The following is a 20,725-nucleotide window of genomic DNA, read 5'->3' on the forward strand; positions in this document are numbered from 1 at the left end:
TTTTTGGCCAGTCCTGGGGCTTGGACTCAGGGCCTGAGCACTGTCCCTGGCTTCTTTTTGCTCAAGGCTAGCACTCTGCCACTTGAGCCACAGCGCCACTTCTGGCCTTTTCTATATACATGGTACTGAGGAATCAAACCCAGGGCTTCATGTACAGGAGGCAAGCACTCTTGCCATTAGGCCATATTCCCAGCCCATGTCAGAAACCTTGTGTGTGTATAACATATAACACACACACACGTATAATGAATAGTTTTCACAGTTCAGTAGTTTTTCCTTGGAGGAAGGAAGATTGAGGGAGAATGACAGCCTTTGTCTGTTGAGGGCATCATGATAAAACTCTCTTGTACAACTAATTGATGCTAATATGAAAATAATAGCTAATATGAAAATATCCTTCAACTTGCATTTATTCAGATATATTGCTTAATGACCATAGAGACCTTACAGGGCTTTTTTTGTTTTTGTTTTTGTTTTTTGTTTCCCAGTCCTGGGTCTTGGGGCTCAAGGCCTGAACACTGTCTTTGTGCCTTTTTTTTTTTTTGCTCAAAACTAACAGTCTACCACTAGTGCCATATCTTCACTTCCAGCTCTTTTAGGTCTTTATTTCTTCCCCCCAACCCCCGGGTCTTGAACTCGGGGCCTGGGCACTTTCCCTGAGCTGCTTTTGCTCAAGACTAGCACTCTACTACTTGAGCCACAGCGCCACTTCTGGCTTTTTCTGTTTGTGTGGTACTGGGGAATCGAACCCAGAGCTTCATGCATGCTAGGCAAGCACTCTACCACTAAGCCATATTCCCAGCCTGCTTTTTAGTTCTTAATTGGAGATAAGAATCTTAGACTTTTTTTTTTCCTGGGCTGGCTTCAAACCTTGATCCTCAAATCTTAGCTTCTAGAGATTATAGACATAGCACCCAGCCATAGTTACAGTTTTGATAGAATGAAATTATGCCTTGGTGTGCTTCTGAAGGTATTTTATAATAACTTCCTGTGTTAAAACCTGGGACAACTGGGTGCTGCTGGCTCACACTTGTAATCCTAGCTAGTCAGAAGGCTGAGATCTGACGATTGTGGTTCAAAGCCAGCCTGGGCAGCAAAATCCGTCACCAGAAAACGAAGTAATGCTAAGACTAAAAGTGGTAGAGCAATAGCCTTGAGTAAGGAGTTAATCGCTCAGGGGACAGCACCCAGGCCATGAGTTCAAGCCCCACTATTGACGAAAAAACAAAACAAAACTGAGAGAAGGGATGGGGATATAAATCAGTGGTAGAGTATTTGCATATGTGCAAGGTCCTGGGTTCAATCCCCATTGCTACCAAAACAATGACGTAAAATAAATACAAAATGAGGAAAGCTTTTGTAACAACTTGTAAAAATTTACTTTCACTGACAAGTTAAAAAAAAATAACTTGAACAAGTACTATGTGAAAAGCAGAAGAGCTGGTATAGTGGCTCATACCTGTAATCTCAGCCATTTGGAAAGGCAGAGATCCAGAGGATCACAGTTGAAAGGCCTGCCAACAAGCCAGGTGTGGCGGTATGTACCTGTGATTCCAGCTACAAGGGAGAGGGTATAGGTAGGAGGATTGCAATCTGAGGCCAGCCCAGGACAAAAACATAGGACCCTATATGAAAAATAACTTAAGCAAAAAGGGGCTGAAGGCATGACTCAGGTAGAAAATTGCCCACCTAGTAAGATCAGGGCCCTGAGTTCAAATTCCAGTGCCTTAAAAGAACGAGAAAAAGGACCAAGAAGGAGAGAGGAGGAGGAGGAAGGAAAAGAGGAGGAGGAAGAGGTAAGAGAAGAAGAGGAGGAGGAGGAAAGAAGAAAGCATTCTAAACTATAATCTTTGCTTTTCTAGCTTTGTGTTTTATTTTGCTCATTTTACTTTAAGGTCCTACTCAGGAAAGGGAGAAACACTACTGACCACATCAAACTCCATTTTAAAAACCTGTTCCTCACAGTTTCTTTTTCTTAGGCTCCTGAAGGGACCTGAAAGAATGATGCTCACAAAAGGCTTTGACTTACCAAACCAGCTGACTTCTTAAACTACAAAGGTGGAAGCCAGTGAAGTTGTAGTAGTTTTACTAATTGCTTTCTCACCATCTCCTCTGACTCATTTTTCATTTTCTCACATACTAGTACTGCTTGAGTAGATTTTGGCACCAAGATCATGTGATTTATTTTTGCATTCCAGTGGGGTCTTTTGCCCAAAGAAGGTTTGTTTTTAGACTATTTTAGAAACATTAGAGCTAAATGAATATTTTTCAACATTGTTGAATATCAATAATTTAATTTTTTTCTTTAAGAGAAAGACTAATAAACTAAAGACAAAACTGTGGCTATGGAAGAATTGATGAAAGTTACAGAAGGAAGTAATGTGTGTAGGGGTGTGTGTAATGAATCTGAAAGATTTATGAATTTGAAAATTCAAGAGTTTATTAATTTTTTTACTTTTCCATGCATTTACAACAGTTGTATTTAACCCACTGGAGAATCAGTCTGTTTTAGCTTTTCTTTGTGCATTGTTCTTTGACCTTATCTAGAACTGGTTCTTGTTCTTTATCCCAGAGTTTTTGGGCTTATTTGTTTTGTTTTGTTTTGCTAGTCCTGGGATTTGAACTCAGGGCCTGGCCAGGGCCTGGTCACTGTCCCTGGCTTCTTTTTGCTTAAGGCTAGAGAACTCTACCTCTTCAGCTACAGCAGCACTTCCAGGTTTTTCTGTTTATGTGGTATTGAGATCTAACCCAGAGGGTCATGCATACTAAGCAAGCACTCTAACACTAAGCCACATTCCCAGCCCAGAGTTCATGTTTTTAAACAGAATGTATTGGTGCAGTTTAGGGAGGCCTATGGGGATTCTGGGAAGCCTGGTTTCCTGAGAGTACCCCTTCTTACCACTCTCCTGATACATGCACCAAACTGATAATCTATAATCTTTTTCAGACCCCTCATCTTGTTAACCTCAATGAAGACCCACTGATGTCTGAATGCCTGCTTTATTACATCAAAGATGGAATTACAAGGTATATTTTTGTTTCTGGTCTGGTACAATGTTTTCTTTTCTCTTTCTTGGCTAATAACTGAAGGGAACTTGTTGACAACTTTTTATTTTTTGAATGAATTTTGTTTCTCATGTTTGAAGGAGTTACACTATCCCTCATCCTAAATTTTGTAAGTAGAACCAGTTAGCGTTGAGTTTTTCTCTAGAAGACTGATTTTTTTTTCCTTTTGAGAGCACATGTGAGTTCATTAGAGATTTAGCTCGTGCACATCTTTTTGTTATGCTGTAGGACTTACATCAGTGTACCATTCTCTTTGATTCTTACTCTCATGCAGAGTGATCATAGACTCGAATAGAATTTGTAGTCCAAAGCTTCTGATACAAAAAGCCAATACCTTTTTTTGTATATACCAAAGAGTATTCTTTGGGAGAAAGAGGCTCATTGTTTGTAAGTGCTTTTTGTGTCTGAATTTCCCTGGGAAACACTTTTATTTTGTGTTCAGGGTTGGCCAGGCAGATGCTGACCGGCGCCAGGACATAGTGCTGAGTGGGGCCCACATTAAAGAAGAGCATTGTATCTTCCGGAGCGAGAGAAACAACAGTGGTGAAGGTGAGAGCCCCTGCTTTGAGCTCCTCGGGCAACTTTTTCATCTTATACTATGAGAAACTCTTAAGACTTGTTATCCCTGTCCCTTAATGGTGCTTTCTTTTACAATTAATACTGAAAAACCTGGGCTGCTTATAAATGCAGGGACCAATGTCGCCACTTTACATGAAAATAGCATGGACAAAGGAAGCCCTTTTGTTACTGCCAAGAACTGAGCAAGGACATAGGCTCATTAGGATTGGTTTTGAATGCTAATTAGTAGAAAAGTAAGAGAAGAATTTTCTGGATAGTAGGAGATTTTAATGAAGCTCTGGGTTCGATTCCTCAGCACGACATATATAGAGAAGGCCAGAAGTGGCACTGTGGCTCAAATTGGCAGAGTACTAGCGTTGAGCAAAAAGAAGCCAGGAAGAATGCTCATGCCCTGAGTTCAAGCCCCAGGACTGGCCAAAAAAATAAAAAAATAAAACCCAAAAATAAAACAACTTCATCGTAACTCAAGAAAATGTAGTTTTATTTGAAAGACTAGCTTATATAATTAATGAAACAGCAACAAACTAATAGTATTTGGAGTTTGGTTACTGATTTCTTCTGTATATGCTTTTTCCTTAACCAACATAGTAACTTTTAGTTATTATTTGTACATCTCACACTTAAGGTTTCTGATGATTTTCAGTTCTGTTCACTGAACTATTAGGTGTTGTTGAAACTAATATTTTCTATCTTCTTCTGAAGTTTGTCAGATTTAGTTCAATGTTTCTATCTTAGCCATAGCTTCAAGTAGTCTCTTATGTTGGTCCTTCTAGTTCTGGTAAAATGAAAAGAACTGCCTTAAAGACACTTCAACCACTTGATTGATTGGCTGAAGCAGTGTACTCTATGTAGCGTGCATGCTGACAGTCAGCTCCTTTCAGTTATGTGGTTCCATTGGTCTGTGGGAATGACATTGGTTTGTGTTCCTCCTAGTTATCGTGACTCTAGAGCCCTGTGAGCGCTCAGAAACCTATGTGAATGGCAAGAGGGTGGCCCAGCCTGTCCAGCTACGCTCAGGTGAGACTGGGAGAGGGTGGAAATTGTAAGCAGTGTGTATATATGGCTTACACGAACAACTCTAATGTGTAACTACTTGTTTAAAGGCTGATATGACAGCATTAGTATTTATGTTCTTATAAAACTTTTGAAACCTGTCTTTTTGTACTAGGAGAGTGAGGTCATGTTTCTTTGTTTGAGATGATGGTGTCTTGCTCTGTAGCCTTAGTTATAGCAGGCTGTACTTCAGCTCGCTGTCTTCCTGCCTCAGCCACCAAGTACTATGTATGTGTCAACACTAGATCCTATGCATATTCAAAATATGATTTCTTAGCCAACTGCCAGTGGCCTGTAATCTTGGCTACTTAGGAGGCTGAGTCTTAGAGGATCTCATATCAAAACTAGTCTACACAGAAAAGTTCACTAGACTTCATTACCCATTAACCAGCAAAATGCCAGCTGGAGGCATGACTTAGGGGCATAGTTCCTGTGTAATACATAAGAGCCCAGACTTCAACTCCCCCCCCCCCAGGAAAAAAAAAAAAGATTTTCAAGGTCAGGTGCAGGTGACTCATTCCTGTAATCCTAGCTACTCAGTAGGCTGAGAGCTGAGGATTACACTTCTGTCAGCCTGGGCAGGAAAGTCTGTGAGCCTCTTATCTCCAATTAACAACAGAATAGCAGAAGTGGCACTGTGGCTCAAAGTAGTAGAATGCTTGCCTTGAGTAAAAAAGCTTGACAAGGGCTGGGACTATGGCCTAGTGGTAGAGTGCTTGCCTCGTATATGTGAAGCCCTGGGTTTGATTCCTCAGCACCACATATATAGAAAAAGCCAGAAGTGGCGCTGTGGCTCAAGAGATCAGAGTGCTAGCCTTGAGCAAAAAAAAAAGCCAGAGACAGTGCTCAGGCCCCAGGACTGGGGTGGGGGGGTGGGAAAAAAAGCTCGACAACAGTGCTCAGGCCCTGAGCTCAACCCCCACAATGACAAAAAAAAAGGAAAAGAAAAAAAAAGATTTTGAGGTTAAAACTGAGGTGAGCAAGAGAAGGGCTGACATCATCCAAAAAGGGGTGTACTGTTTACCTGACTCATGTAACTGTACATTGCCTTTATAATAACAATTAAAAAAAAAAAAAAGGATTTCTTGGAGCAAGTTTGGTAGCTCAGTGGTAAGACACTTGTTTGTCATGCCCAAAGCCCACATGTGAGCCCAAATAAAAGTGTGTGTGTATGTACACACACTACAGATTGAACTGAAGCCATCCCCTAGCCTTTTTTTCTTTTGCAGTACCAGAAATTGAACTCAGGGCCTTGTACGCACAAGGCGAGTGCTCAAAAGCTTGAACCGTCAGCCCTTTTTCTGTTGGTTATTTTCACAATAGGTTCTTGCTTTATGCCCTGGTCAGCCTGGGTTATGCTCATCTGACCTGTCCTCTTCCCTGTCATTGGGGATGTCAGGTTTTATCACTGTGCCATTGTACTTCCCATGTAGTTGGGATAACAGGTGTGTACCATTGTGCCCAGCTTTTTATTGGTTGAGATGGTGTCTTGAAGCTTTTTGCCCAGGCTGGCATTGAATCACTAATCTCAATCTTCTGAGTAGCTAGGTTTACAGCCATGAACTACTATAACAGCTTATATATTTATTTTTGAGATAGGGTCTCACTAGTTTTGCTTAGCTGGCTTTGAACTGGCCATTCTCCTGCCTCTACCTCCTGGGTAGCTTTGATCACAAATGTGTACTATCACATTGACCTTAAAAAGGAAAAGAGAAGAAAAACGTTTCTTTAAAAAATATATACAAATAATTACCCTGCTTATGTTTTGTTCTAGGAAACCGTATTATCATGGGTAAAAACCATGTTTTTCGTTTTAACCACCCGGAACAAGCACGTGCTGAGCGGGAGAAGACTCCCTCTGCGGAGACGCCCTCTGAACCTGTGGACTGGACATTTGCCCAGAGAGAGCTTCTGGAAAAGCAAGGGATTGATATGAAACAGGAGATGGAAAAAAGGTAATGCACAGTAATTAGGCTCAAAACATGACTTTAAAAAAAACAACCATTTAGCAACATTCATGAAATAGTTCACTGTTCACAATTTACAACTTATTCTTCCTGTGTGTTGTTTTGGTTCGTTTTCACGTGTAGGCTACAGGAAATGGAGATCCTGTACAAAAAGGAAAAGGAAGAAGCAGATCTTCTCTTGGAGCAGCAAAGGCTGGTAGGATTCTGTCCTGAACCTGCTCCCTGTTAGCAAAGGGCAGTTGCTCCCACACCCTCCCTGTTCCACGGATGAGCTCTTCAGGCTGTCATTTGTATCATGCACTGTTCTTTCATTTCCTCAAAGGAGGAAGGACTAATTACTATCTCCTAACAGCCTTGGTTTGAAAAACTGTCCCTAGAGGTACGATTTTGTGCCTTTTATTTCTTAAAATCGGTCTTTACTTCTGTCGCAACCAAGTGCTTTTTGAGGAAATAGGGCTCTTGTAGTACCTTTGCCTCTTCGTAGTGATTTTTGAATTCGCCTCAGTAGTGGTACTTCTAATGATAGTTAAGATTTGAATGGAATTCGGTGGGTGTTTGCCTTGGTTTTGTTTCCGATCACCTGATAGTACTAATTCTCTGCTCTTGGGCTGACTTGGGGATTGTTCTTGTGCTGGCAGATTTTGTGGGGGGTTTTGTAAGATAAACTGTGTCTAAAAAGTGTTGCTGCACAGTTGCATGTGTTAATCCTTTCTGTTCCCCTGCATGGAGTCTGAATTCTCAATGAGGTTCTCAGTGGCCTGTGTAGCAGTGGAAACGGGCTGCGTCCCCACCTCATACAGGAGACCGGAAGTGGGAAGCTCTCTCTCTGGGTTGAGAAAGGATTCAGTGAGCAGCTGGAAAGTCAGTTGAGGTCCCACGCGTAATGCTAATGTGTAGCATTTTAGGATGCTGCTTAATAAAAATGTGAGGTGCATAAATAAATGAATTGCTTTGTTAGTAGATTTTCACTTTAAAACCAACCAGTTTTGCTTAACAAAGCCCTAGTTATAAGAAGTTTCTCAGAATTCATTTGCTATTTAAGGAAGAAGTGTAACTTTGGACACTGTGGATGGAGTATAGGAAGGAAGTTCTCGTGTTTTTTTTTTAAAGATTCATGGCTGTCTTTTAAGAGAAAGGGACATTAGGGAGAAAGCTGGGATTTTGGCTTCTTCTTTTGGCATAAAATATAGTGTGTACACTTGCACAGCCATGCTGTGTGCTTTAGAGAAGAAAGGGACTGTTGCATAATGGACCATAAAAGCCCAAGACTGAAAGAGCAGAAGCCGCCTTTCCCAGGGCACCTCAGCGCTCAGCTTGGCAGTGGGCTAAACCAGTTCCTTTGTTATCTTGCACGTTATATTAAAGCCCTCCAAACTATGGATTATTAGTCTAAATCAAGTGTTTGAGGCAAGCTAATGCCAGTGTTACAGATAGAATCTTTCTATCAGGCTCACTTGGCATTGTTTTCAATGAAAACAAAGATTTAGCTTCTATGTGATTAGAGCTTGACACATTTGTTACACATGAAGGGGCCTTTTATCATAACGATGTAGTATGATCTAATAACATGCCTCTTAGGATCTGTGAGAGATCAAAGAGGACAGGTATAATTAGGCTGTGTTTATTATTAACAGTAATGCCTTGTATTTATATAGCACTTTGTAATTTACAAAGAGCCTAACATCCGTTTTATTTGCTCCTCAGACAACTCACTTTGGTAGGTGATATGTAAATATTCATGTACTATTAGCTGTAGTTTATAGCTGCGGGAACTAAGGCTAAAAATATGCCCTCTTGGCCACTCCTAAGCCACCTGCCTTAGCATGTATGTGAGACTTAAACTGGAGTCTTCTGACTTACTTCAGTGTTGTATCCATTGGAACAGTGCTTCCCAACTACCTGCGAGTCTTTTTTTCTTTTTTCTTTTTGCCAGTCCTTGGGGCTTGAACTCAGGGCCTGAGCACTGTCCCTGACTTCTTTTGTCCAAGGCTAGCCCTCTCCCACTTGAGCCACAGTGCCACTTCTGACTTTTTCTGTTTATGTAGTGATGAGGAAGCGAACCCAGGGCTTCATGTATGCTAGGCAAGCGCTCTACCACTAGGCCACATTCCCAGCCCCCACCTGTGAGTTTTCTTAAAACATAGATGCTGCCAGGCACCAGTGGCTCATGCCTTTAATCCTAGCTACTCAGGAGGCTGAAATCCGAGGATTGCAGTTCAAAACCAGCTCAGGCAGGAAAGTCTGAGACTCTTATCTTCAATTAACCACCAGAAAACTGGAAGTGGTGCTGTAGCTCAAAGTGGTAGAATGCTAGCCTTGAGCTGAAGAGCCCAAGGACAGCACCCAGACCCAGAGTTCAGGCTTCATGACCGACAAAAATAAATAAATAAATAAATAAATAAATAGGTGCTGACTAAGCAGGTCTGAGGTAGGAGCTGTGGTTCTGCACTGAGAGCAGTTTAGACTCCCTTGTGATGCTAATGGGACCACACTTGGAGCAGACATGAAAGAATAATGTGGCCTGGGTGCAACACTGTTGATCACTCTCTATGCCCCCAAATAAAACATTGATCAGCCAGGTGGTGCTACATACCTCTAATCTCATTTACCTAGAAGACAGAAGATTGAAAGTTCAAGGCTGTTCTGGGCAATTTAGAAAGACCCTGTCTCAAAAAGAAATTTATTTTTTTAAGAGGGGCAAAAAAATAATAATAATTGAAAATAAAAAGTGAAGGGGTTAGGTGGAGATGAAGATGTAGCTTAGTGGCTAAGTATTTGCCTAGCCACCTGAAGCCCTGAGTTTGATCCTTAGTACTGTTAAGAACAAAACAAACTAAAATAGAATAAAATATAAGCAAGGGGTTGGGGATATGGCCTAGTGGCAAGAGCGCTTGCCTCATATACATGAAGTCCTCGGTTCGATTCCCCAGCACCACATATACAGAAAATGGCCAGAAGTGGCGCTGTGGCTCAAGTGGCAGAGTGCTAGCCTTGAGCAAAAAGAAGCCAGGGACAGTGCTCAGGCCCTGAGTCCAAGGCCCAGGACTGGCAAAAAAAAAAAAAAAAAAAAAATTGAGCAGTTGTGGAGTGTGAACTCAGGGCCTGGTTGCTGTCCCTGAGCTTTTGTGTTCAAGGCTAGCGCTCTACCACTTGAGCCACAGCACCACTTCTGGTTTTTGAGTGGTTAATTGAAGATAAGAGTCTCATGGGGACTTTTGTGCCCAGGCTGGCTTTGAACCACAGTCTTCAGATCTCAGGCTGCTGCTGAGTAGCTAGGATTACAGGCATGTACTGCTTAAATCTTTTTTTTGTGTGTGTGAGATAGCACTGATACATGCTGGCATATTAATTTTGCATAGAGTAACCAATACGTTTTGGTTAACATAGCCTTGGTTATAAGAAGTCCCTCAGAATTCATTTGATGTTTAAGAAAGAAGTGTAACTTGGTCCAAAGTTAGGGCACTGGATGCAATATAGGAAGTTCTCATTTTTTAAGATTCATGGCTGTCTTTTAAGAGAAAGGGACATTAGGGAGGAAGCTGGGATTTTGGCTTCTTCTTTTGGCATAAAATATAGTGTGTAAACTTGCACGGCCATACTGTGTACTTTAGAGAAGAATGGGGCTGGTTGCATAATGGACCATAAAAGCCCGAGACTGAAAGAGCAGAAGCAGCCTTTCCCAGGACACCTCAGTGCTCAGTTTGGCAGTGGGTTAAACCAGTTCCTTTGTTATCTTGGAAATTCAGCTAAGTATCATAGTCAGTTTGTGATAGGTAGTTAATACATTTGAACTATAAAGAGGATATTTTACAAAGTTAACAGTATTATAAAAAGAGAGAAATTCTGGCCACTTCATTTATTTTGCATTCTTATAAACTTAGGTACACTCCTGTTTGTTTTACTTGAGAGCTTAAAAATATAGCTTTTTATTTTCTGCTGCCTGATATTAAAACAATGGGATTATAATAGTTTTAATATCCTAAATTTTATATATTTTATCCCTTAGCAATTATAAGAAGAAAAAGAAACCAGCTAAGAAAAAAAAAGTGATAGTTGTTTGACAGGAAGCATTAGAGTTTGAAATCTGAAAACTCAGTTTTTGTACATTTGTTTAAAAAAAAAAAGAAAACCAAGTCAAACATACCATTTCCTCTTGTTTATTAATATCAACTTTTGTCACTTAAGATTAGCCTTCTAGTTTTTTTCTTAATTTAATTTTATTGTCAAGGTGATGTACAGAGGGGTTACAGTTACATACGAAACGTAGTGAGTACATTTCTTGTCAAACTTGTTACCCCTCTAGTTTTTTTCTTTTCCTTTTTTGTCTCTGAGAATTGAGCCCAGGTCCTTACCCATAGCAGGAAAACACTCAATAGTCTCCACTTGGGCTCCTTCTCTCCCTCCCTCCCTCTCTCCGTCCATCCCTCCCTCCCTCCTTCCTTCTTTTTCTTTCATTAGCCTACATTAGTGATAAGAAGTGAGGCTGTGTTGGGGTTGGAACAGGTGTTATGGAGTGGCAAGTGTTTTGTTGTGACATTTCCACACATGTATATAGTGTACCTTATTCAACTTTGGCCCCTCTATCACTCTCTTTCATGCTACCTCCCCCATTAGAACTATTTCATTGTTTCAGGTTCATATCTCCTAATACAGGCTATTTCACTTTCCAAGTGTGTATGTGTATGTGTGTGCCTGTGTGCGTGAGTGCTAGTGTGCATGTGTGTGCACGTGCTAGTCTTTGGGCTTGAACTCAGGGCCTAGGCACTGTTCCTGAGTTTTTGTGCTCAAGGCTAGTGCTCTACCACTTCAACCACAGCTCAACTCCTGTTCTTTTAGTGCTTAAACAGAGATAAAAGTCTCACAGACTTTGCTGCTCTGACTGACATATTATGTTCAGAATAAATACGTTATTGCTCTATTGCTTTGTTATCTGTCTAGCCCTTGAAAATATTGCAGCTTTCATTGAGACTCATTACACTGTCTTTATATACAGTTGCAATGCGTTTTGAAATTATTTAATTTCTTTTTTCATTTCTCCCCCTTATCCTCCTAAATAGTCCCATATTTAGAATCATGTTCTGTGTATTGTATATACAGGTAGGTGTACATGTATATACACATATGTACATGTGTATATAAATATATACACACCCATTTGGCTATTTGAAACTAAAAGTGAATAGAAAAAAGTATAGCACCCAAAAAGTTAGCTTTATATACTATTTGATGCTCAGTTTTCAGACAGAATTTATAGATGGATTACCTATTTATAGACTAGTAGAAATAATAGAAATTAAGAGCAACATCTTTAAATTCAGAAACCAGATATTGTTAAAGATTTTTTCATTTTCTAGAAAGTGACTATATGGAAAAGCAAAATACCATGATCAGTTTCAGTTCCTTTTCATTAATTACCAAAAAAAAAAAAAAAAGCAAAACCCTTCACTAGAGAGATTTTTTATTACAGCTACAAAAAGAGTCTTAACAATAATTCTATTTACTAGACTAACTTGAACTCCTTATCTACTGAATACTTTCTCTCTCTACCTCCACAACTTTTATTTCCTGAATAGATATTCTTCTTACTGCACTTGGGAGTGTGGTAAAATGATAAGAGTCCTTGCCTCGCAAGCTAGTAAGCCTGAGCCCTAAATTGAAACCTAGAGGGAAAAAGGATTCTTCCCTCTGCATTGAGTTCTTTTTCTTCCCCCATGATATGTCCTAGTTTAATGGGCAGCATTTTTCCTTGTTATTGATGCATTAAAATAGTAGCTCAAGCTGGGCGCTGATGGCTCACACCTGTCATCCTAGCCACCCAGGAGGCTCAGGATCTGAGGATCGAGGCTCACAGCCAATCTGGGCAGCAAAGTCTCTGAGACTGTTATCTCCAACTAACCACCAGAAAACTGGAAGTGGTGCTGTGGCTCAAAGTGATAGAGCTCTAGCCTTGAGTAAAAAGAGCTCAGGAACAGTGTGCCCCAGCCCTGAGTCGACCCACAGCTGACAAAATAATAATAATAATAATAATAATAATAGGGGCTGGGGATATAGCCTAGTGGCAAGAGTGCCTGCCTCGGATACACGAGGCCCTAGGTTCGATTCCCCAGCACCACATATACAGAAAACGGCCAGAAGCGGCGCTGTGGCTCAAGTGGCAGAGTGCTAGCCTTGAGCGGGAAGAAGCCAGGGACAGTGCTCAGGCCCTGAGTCCAAGGCCCAGGACTGGCCAAAAAAAAAAAAAAAAAAAAAAAAAATAATAATAATAATGGCTTCTGCTAGACATGGTGGTACATGCATCTAATCACAGCATTCGAGAGGCTGAGGCAGAAGAATTTCAAACTCAATGCTAGCCTGAGCTAATACTGAGACCTTGTTTCAAATGAATAATATTCTTAAAATCCTTTTTTTAATATAGAACTTCTTATAAACAATGGCATCTCAGAGTCAAAATATGGCAATTTTCATCACAGACAATCCTTGCCTAATAGATGTCCTTAGAACATAATTCTCAAGAACCAACTCCATGGCACAATAATTTATAAGCAGGTGGGGCAGATGGTACACACCTGTAATACCAGCATTCATGAGGCTGAGGCAAGAGGTTTGAGGCCAGCCTGGGCTACATGATGAGACCCTGTCTCAATACCCCGCCTCCTCCAAAAAACATCATTTCCATTATAATGGAGAGAAAGAAAAAAAATAACCCTAGACAAGACAATCCTGTAGCTTTGGACTGGGCTAGAACTCTGCATTGAATTCTAAAGCCAGCATTGCTTTATGTTCCATGGCATCAAGATTTGCTTGTGTGCCACCAGCTGGGCTATACATAAGGAGTTTCTGGGCAGTGTGGGTTACTTAGCAAGACCTTGTCTCAGATAAAGTAATCAAAAGATTTCTTTTTGTTAGTTAAAATTTTTTGGTTATTATTTGTCCAGCCCTTGAAACTGTGGTGAAGCGAAGCCACTGATTTATTTATTCATTTACTTATTTTTGTGTGTAGGTCCCAAGGCTTGAACTCAGAGCCTGGGCACTGTCACTTGGCTCTTTTATTCAAGGCTCTACCACATGAGCCATAGCTGTACTTCTGGCTTTTTGGTGGTCAATTGGAGATAAGAATCTTGGGGATGAGGGGGACTTGGAAGCTTCCCATACATGAAGCCCTGGGTTTGATTCCTCAGTACCACATATATAGGAAAAGCCAGAAGTGGCACTGTGGCTCAAGAGGTAGAGCACTAGCCTTGAACAAAAAGAAGCCAGGGACAGTGCTCAGGCCCTGAGGTCAAGCCCCAGGACTGGCAAAATGGCACAGTGCTACTTCTGGCCATTTTCTATATATGTGGTGCTGGGGAATCAAACCCAGGGCTTCATGTATACGAGGCAAGCTCTCTTGCCACTAGGCCACATTCCCAGCCCCTCATTGTCTATTTTCATACATGCAAATACACTGTATCAACTATATTCATCCTTATCCACCCCCTTTCACAGATCTCCTCCTACTGTTCCCCTCACTCCCAGATTTTAGAAAAGATGTAATGGTGTAGAGACAGACAACTGGGAAGACTAGAGTGGACTAATTTTACATAGCACAATATAATCTTGGCATTTTATGTATTTAGTGAAAGAGTTGTCATAGAAGTGATATTCCTCAAATAGCTAGAAATTCCATGGGTCTTCTAGATAAAAAAATAATGTAAGTTGTAGTTATTAAAATGTGCTGTTATTTGGGAAATTTTAAAGTCTATTTAATAGATATGTGCCTAGGTTTAATTTTTGTTCTGGTGGTTTCTCAAAATTTTCAAAGTGAGATATTGTCGGCTTAAGCATATGAGCACCAAAATAAACCAGGTCCTCTTATATGGACTTTTTTTTAATGCTTCTTTTTTCTCTGGGTTAAAAAAAAGATTTAATTAAAAATAAAATAGATTAATTTTACATGACTAAAGAAAACAGCAAATCCAGTAATTACTCCTAGGAAGGCTAGTTTCAAAACCCTCTCACCTGACAGAGTTTGGTTGATAAGAACCTCATATGTTCTGCTAATAGGGATTCTTGGCACTTTTAACATCATCCCTGTCGCTTCTTTTTCTATTTCTCTTCTAACTCTTTTTTTCTAGGGCTGCTCTTTTAGTAAAGCTAAACAAACTTGGCATCCTGCAGCCTTACTAACCTTTGTTAATCCGTCTGCCCGTCACATCTTTGTATGGCATCCGTGTTCACTCATGGGGACAGAGATTCTGCAAGGAGCAACCGCAATAACCAAGGCAAATGAGGGAAGTGGCTGCATGGATTGTCCGCGCGTGTGGGGCATAGAGGTTTTACTCCATTTTCTTGACCTAGTGGAGGTTTTATCTTACACTAACTGGTTAATTTCATATGAGGGAGAGTGAGAAACACTCCTTGTCAGCCCTCCTGAGAAATTTGGTTGCATATGTCATCACATAAGCCAGAAAGCTGAAATTCGGATTGGGCATATTCAATGCACAAAGCTTTATATTACTCATAACTGACATGTGCATATGTCTTAACAGACTTGCATATCATTTAGTTTTTTAATTTTAATTTTTTAGTTTAGGGCTTCAGTTTTATTTTGCTTTTAAATTTGGTTAAGGCTTTTTTTTTCCTCGATTTGATTTTCTTTTTTTGCATTTTAATTTTGGTTATTTTGGGGCCATTTTTTTTTTATTTTGTTTTCCCAAAGGACGCGGATTCTGATAGCGGGGACGATTCTGACAAGAGGTCATGTGAAGAGAGCTGGAAACTGATCACTTCTCTGAGAGAAAAACTACCACCCAGCAAGTTACAAACCATTGTTAAAAAATGTGGCCTCCCCAGCAGTGGGAAGAAAAGAGAACCAATTAAAATGTATCAGATCCCTCAAAGAAGGCGCCTGAGTAAAGATTCCAAGTGGGTCACAATCTCAGATCTTAAAATTCAGGCTGTTAAAGAGATTTGCTATGAGGTTGCTCTCAATGATTTTAGGCACAGCCGGCAGGAGATTGAAGCTTTGGCGATTGTTAAGATGAAAGAGCTTTGTGCCATGTATGGGAAAAAAGATCCCAATGAGAGGGACTCCTGGAGGGCAGTGGCCAGGGATGTCTGGGACACCGTTGGTGTCGGAGATGAGAGGATTGAAGATATGATGGCCAGTGGTAAAGGTGGGACGGACGTAGATGACCTCAAGGTTCACATAGACAAGCTGGAAGATATTTTGCAAGAAGTCAAAAAGCAAAATAATATGAAAGATGAGGAGATCAAAGTCTTAAGAAGTAAAATGGTCAAAATGGAGAAAATCTTGCCACTGATTGGATCTCAGGAACAGAAAAGCCAAGGAAATCACAAACCAAAGGAGTCTGTGGGTGCTGGTGTTAGTAGCACCCCTGAGAATGATGGGATTAAAGGAGAGAGCGGAGAACTTGGCAAAGAAGAGCGGGTATCCCAGCTGATGAATGGGGACCCAGCTTTTAGACGCGGGCGTCTGCGTTGGATGAGGCAAGAGCAAATTCGATTTAAGAACCTGCAACAGCAGGAGATAACAAAGCAGCTCCGACGACAGAATGCACCTCACAGGTTCATCCCTCCTGAGAACCGGAAACCCCGCTTCCCCTTTAAGAGCAACCCTAAACACAGAAACTCTTGGAGTCCTGGGACACATATCATCATCACAGAAGATGAAGTTATCGAGCTTAGAATCCCCAAAGAAGAAGAGGAAAGAAAAGCAAATAAAGATGGGAGCCAAGAGAAAGCGGGTAGATCTAAGGATCCCCTGTTAGTGTGGGGCTCTCCTGGCTCGGCAAGTCAAGATCACATCCAGGTTAGCAAGCAACCTATTAACAATCCACAACCACCACCTCAGCTGCGTTGGAGAAGCAATTCTCTCAACAATGGCCAACCGAAAAGTCCCCGCTGCCCGACCTCTGCCTCCTCGGAATCCTTGAACTCCCACAGCGCTCACTCCACTGCTGACCTGCAGACTTTCCAGGCGAAGCGCCACATTCACCAGCACCGGCAGTCTTACTGTAATTATAACACTGGAGGGCAGTTGGAGGGCGCTGCAGCCAATTCCTGTCGCAAACAGACTGACAAGCCTAACCCTGGGAGCCAGTTTGTGACGCCTCCAAGGATGAGGAGGCAGTTCTCAGCGCCCAATCTCAAAGCTGGGCGCGAAACCACAGTGTAAATAAATTACTGGACAAACTTGAAATCGCAGAGGAGAGAATAGGTAGTGTTAATGTTAGTTCACAGTTTAGGTTGGTTCTACCCCTTGCCTTGAATTTCTGCTATTTACATTATGATTTTAGTGCTGTGTTCCCACAAAGATGAACTGGTTTTGTATGGTTAACAAAACGTAAAACACTGGTAAGCATTTTGCTTTATATGCCATCAATGGACAGTTTCTGGAATCTTGGATAAAACATTAAGACCTCCTTTATTTTTCTGAGACTTTCCCCCTTCCTTGGTGCCTAGATAATTATTAATACACTTATACCATCTTGTTTTGGTATATGATTAAGATTTTAATAGTGCCTGTAAATTGATCTGATTAGCTAGAAACACCTCCCTCTTAGTTTATGCTGACTTCTCAAAAGGGGAATTCGATATGTAGAAGTAATTGTCTATTATTCCCCATAAATGGTGAGGAATAAAACTAAATAGAACTTGGTTTAAAAATAATGACATGCATTTGAGGCATGGCTCAATGGAGAAACACCTACCTCCCTAACAAGTGGGAGGACCTAAGTTCAAACCTTAGCACTGCCAAAAAACAAAAAAACCCATGCAACTGTGTAGACACAGCTTCAGACTTCATATCCAGGTCTGTTCTTTTAAGTATATTGAAATTTTCATAATCACAAACTAAATTTCTTCAGACAGATTTTGTAATACATGCCTTTGCATCTTCAACAGAGCTTCATCTTTTTCTGTATTTTATACAGAGCTGGTTCATTCAGTGAGGTGTTTTGTTTTTTTTTAATGTGTAACGTATAAAACTCGCCATGATTCTACAGTCTTCAAATTGGCACTGTGTCTTTCTGTTTGTAACTTGTATTTTGAAGTTTAATGTATTATTTCACAGACACACACAGACACAGAGACATACTCAGACACACAGATACACACACACACACACACACACACACACACACACAATGAACTATTCACCAAATTGTGCCAAATAGAAATACCCACAAGAAATATGAGTTCTTTGTAAGGAGATTATTGGGTGGAAGAAGTAAGAAATGGGACATGGGAAAAAAGACTACAAGCATATGTCTCTTAACTGCTTTTTTCTGCAATAATTGATGAGATAATAAAAGTTAACTTTTGCTTGGTTCTGGAATAAAAGAGATGATAAGAGATAGTAAGCTATTCTGTGGGCAGCAGCAGTAATACTCATAGATAAGCAAGAAAAAGGAAGTCCTGATGAACATTTATTGTATCTATACCTCATTTTTACCATGCTGTGGTCTCAGTTTGCCTGACTGGAGAATACACAAGAAAAGGTGGATTTTAATGGGAAGAAAAGTGTAATTTCCACATCCTTCTTCATCTCTTGCACTTGACAGAAGCTTTTCTATGAAGCAATGTGAAGAACCAGAAATTGCCTGACTTCATTCATAGTGTCGAAGATTCCTGAGTCGCGCTAAGTCATCTATCAAATACTTTTCTTTCAAATGGTGTGGAAAACTACAGCCAAGATGGAAAGAAATTGGCACTCAAGGAAGCCGTCAGGATTGTGGATTTTTTTTTTCCTTTATGTGTGGGCACTGTGTTTTGTTGGAGCACATTATTTTAAATAGTTTTTTTTCCCTCCTAAGAAATTGCTTCCTTAATGCACAGAAAGTTGCTTTCAACTAACTTTTTCCTCTAAAAACAAAAGACAAATAGAACTTTGGAGGGGATTTTTTGCTTTCATAGCTAGAACAGTTGTAGTCTTCAACAGGGTTTTGATGGCATATCGGATGTGGTTGATAGATGCTGCAGTGTGTTGCCTTCATTGATACAACAGTCTCTTGTGCCATTTTGTTTGAGTGTACTTGGTAGTCTGTTTCAACTCAGTCACTTCAATGCATCTGTGCAAACCCCAAGTTGTCCTTTGTTCTGCATTAGATATAATTATGCTGACCCTTTCTTGACAAAAAATCATTTTCTAATATTATAAATAATGATTACTTAGCTTTCAACTCTGTAGCAAAAATAAGAGTTCATTTCCCTAACTTGAAATAACCTATATTTTCATTTTGGGGTGACCTTTTGGTCTTATTACGGACAGTTGCTTCCCCTTCCCACCAAACAGTGGGAGTAAGTTAGCTGTCCACTGGTGATGCAAGTGACACTAGAATGAAGAAATGAAAAGACTCTGGAATATTTTCATGTATAAATATACTGTGGTCAGAACCACGCCTTCAGTGATACCTCAAAGAAGAGATTTGGGTTTATGCCTCATCTGTTGATCTAGGTATCCTCATATTGCTAAAAAGTTTAGAAACCTAAAGGAGTCCTTAGTCCTTCCATAGATAACCAGGAAAACAAACAAACAAAGGTTTGCTTGACTGCTATAGATGTCCTTTTGTGCATTTTAGAACAGATACTTATTTTAGGAAGTAACTTTGTATGATAAAAAATTGCTTCAGTGGATCTCTCATTGAACAAGTGCCATCTTATGTAAGCCCATCTTGCTTTGATTTTTTTTTTTTTTTTGCCAGTCCTGAGGCTTGAACTCAGGTCCTGAGCACCGTCCTTGAGTTTCTTTTTCTCAAGGCTAGTGCTCTACAACTTTGAGCCACAGTGCCACTTCCGTCTTTTTCTGTGTATATGGTGCTGAGGAATTGAACCCAGGGCTTCATGCGTGCTAGGCAAGCGCTCTACCACTAAGCCACATTCCCAGCCCCTTGCTTTGATTTTTTAAAAAATCTTTTTAAATTTGTTTTGAGATTCAGTCTCACTGTGTTGCCCCAACTGGTCTTTGTATTAGTATCCTCCTCCCTCAGCTTCCTGAATAACTGGGATTATAGGCATGCAACAATGAGTGGGCTTTTTTTTTTTTCCTGACCTGATAGTATCTCTCCCTGAGCCTAAATCTACAAGACCAAAGAGAAACAAATGGTCATCATTAAGGCACTATTCTATTATTGAAATATTTCAAGTGAAATGAAAGAATAGTGCTTATGCTAATGAGATTATATAGTGACCTGATACCAGTGGGGGACATAGAAGAGTCCTAATTAATTTGTGGTTTTTGTAAGCCAAAATGGTATTCCATGGAGAGTTGGTCATTCTGTTTATCTGGTAAGTCTAAAACCAAAGGATGTTTCTTTTACACTTGCTTCCAATTATTTCTAGTACTGTTTCTCCTTTCTCTAGTGGTGAATGAGAATTGTTTATTACATTGAAGTGACTTGAGGTGACCTTTTGTGCTTTAGGTGTAGTTTGACACTAAAGAATAAAACACTGTGCATGTTTAAGTGCTGTTACACAATAGGAAGCTACATGGGCTTCCCACAGTCTGAACAGTGTGAACCCAGTGCCTTACTCTGGTCCTTTGTAGACTTGCCTTAATGATTTGTTCAGAAGGCTGGGAGATGGGAAGCTGCCTGTGGCCTGGTATCCTGGCGGAGAAGCCTCCTTAGGTGTAAGGCAAAGCAAGCCTGTGTTCTATACTGTCACAGCCAAATTGTTGTAAGCGGTTTCCATAATTGTCCAGCTTATGTCATCTTTTTCAGATTTTAAGGCCTGTCGTAGATACACTTAGTTTGGACCACTTTAGATTGTTGTGAATTGTATTGGTTTTCCTTCTATTATTACTGTAAAAAGAAGTTGTGAATCTTCTTGTTAACAAACTGTGGATTTTCCCTCAATTCCCTAAAACAATGCTTGAAGATTGTCCTGAGTGTCAGATCTGCCTTTTCAGGGAAGGGAAAGTTAGTTTGTACCGTGACAAAATAAAGTCCTCATTCAATAAAAGTAGAAATTGCCTTGTAAGAGTATGATTTCTGTGTGTGGAAGGAGGGAAAAGTGAAATGAGGTAATGCTAATTAAACTGGTCTTGCCTTTATTTATTG

At 40.4% G+C, this 20,725-nt stretch overlaps 1 protein-coding gene across 4 annotated transcripts in view; it reads left to right on the forward strand.

Moving 5' to 3' along the window:
- The window catches only part of Kif1b (kinesin family member 1B), a 140,288-nt gene that overhangs the window by 69,403 nt on the left and 50,160 nt on the right, over positions 1 to 20,725 (forward strand). For 3 of the 4 annotated variants that reach the window (XM_048350206.1, XM_048350207.1, XM_048350208.1), the window contains 5 exons: positions 2,948 to 3,027; positions 3,509 to 3,615; positions 4,579 to 4,662; positions 6,473 to 6,653; positions 6,789 to 6,861. In XM_048350206.1, the coding sequence (XP_048206163.1) occupies positions 2,948 to 3,027; positions 3,509 to 3,615; positions 4,579 to 4,662; positions 6,473 to 6,653; positions 6,789 to 6,861 (525 nt within the window). Of the gene's footprint in view, positions 1 to 2,947; positions 3,028 to 3,508; positions 3,616 to 4,578; positions 4,663 to 6,472; positions 6,654 to 6,788; positions 6,862 to 15,363; positions 18,538 to 20,725 lie in introns of those variants that run through there. The other variant, XM_048350209.1, reaches the window with a different exon arrangement.

This window comes from Perognathus longimembris, chromosome 7 (genome assembly GCF_023159225.1).
Source record: "Perognathus longimembris pacificus isolate PPM17 chromosome 7, ASM2315922v1, whole genome shotgun sequence".
Classification (NCBI taxonomy): Eukaryota; Metazoa; Chordata; class Mammalia; order Rodentia; family Heteromyidae; genus Perognathus; species Perognathus longimembris.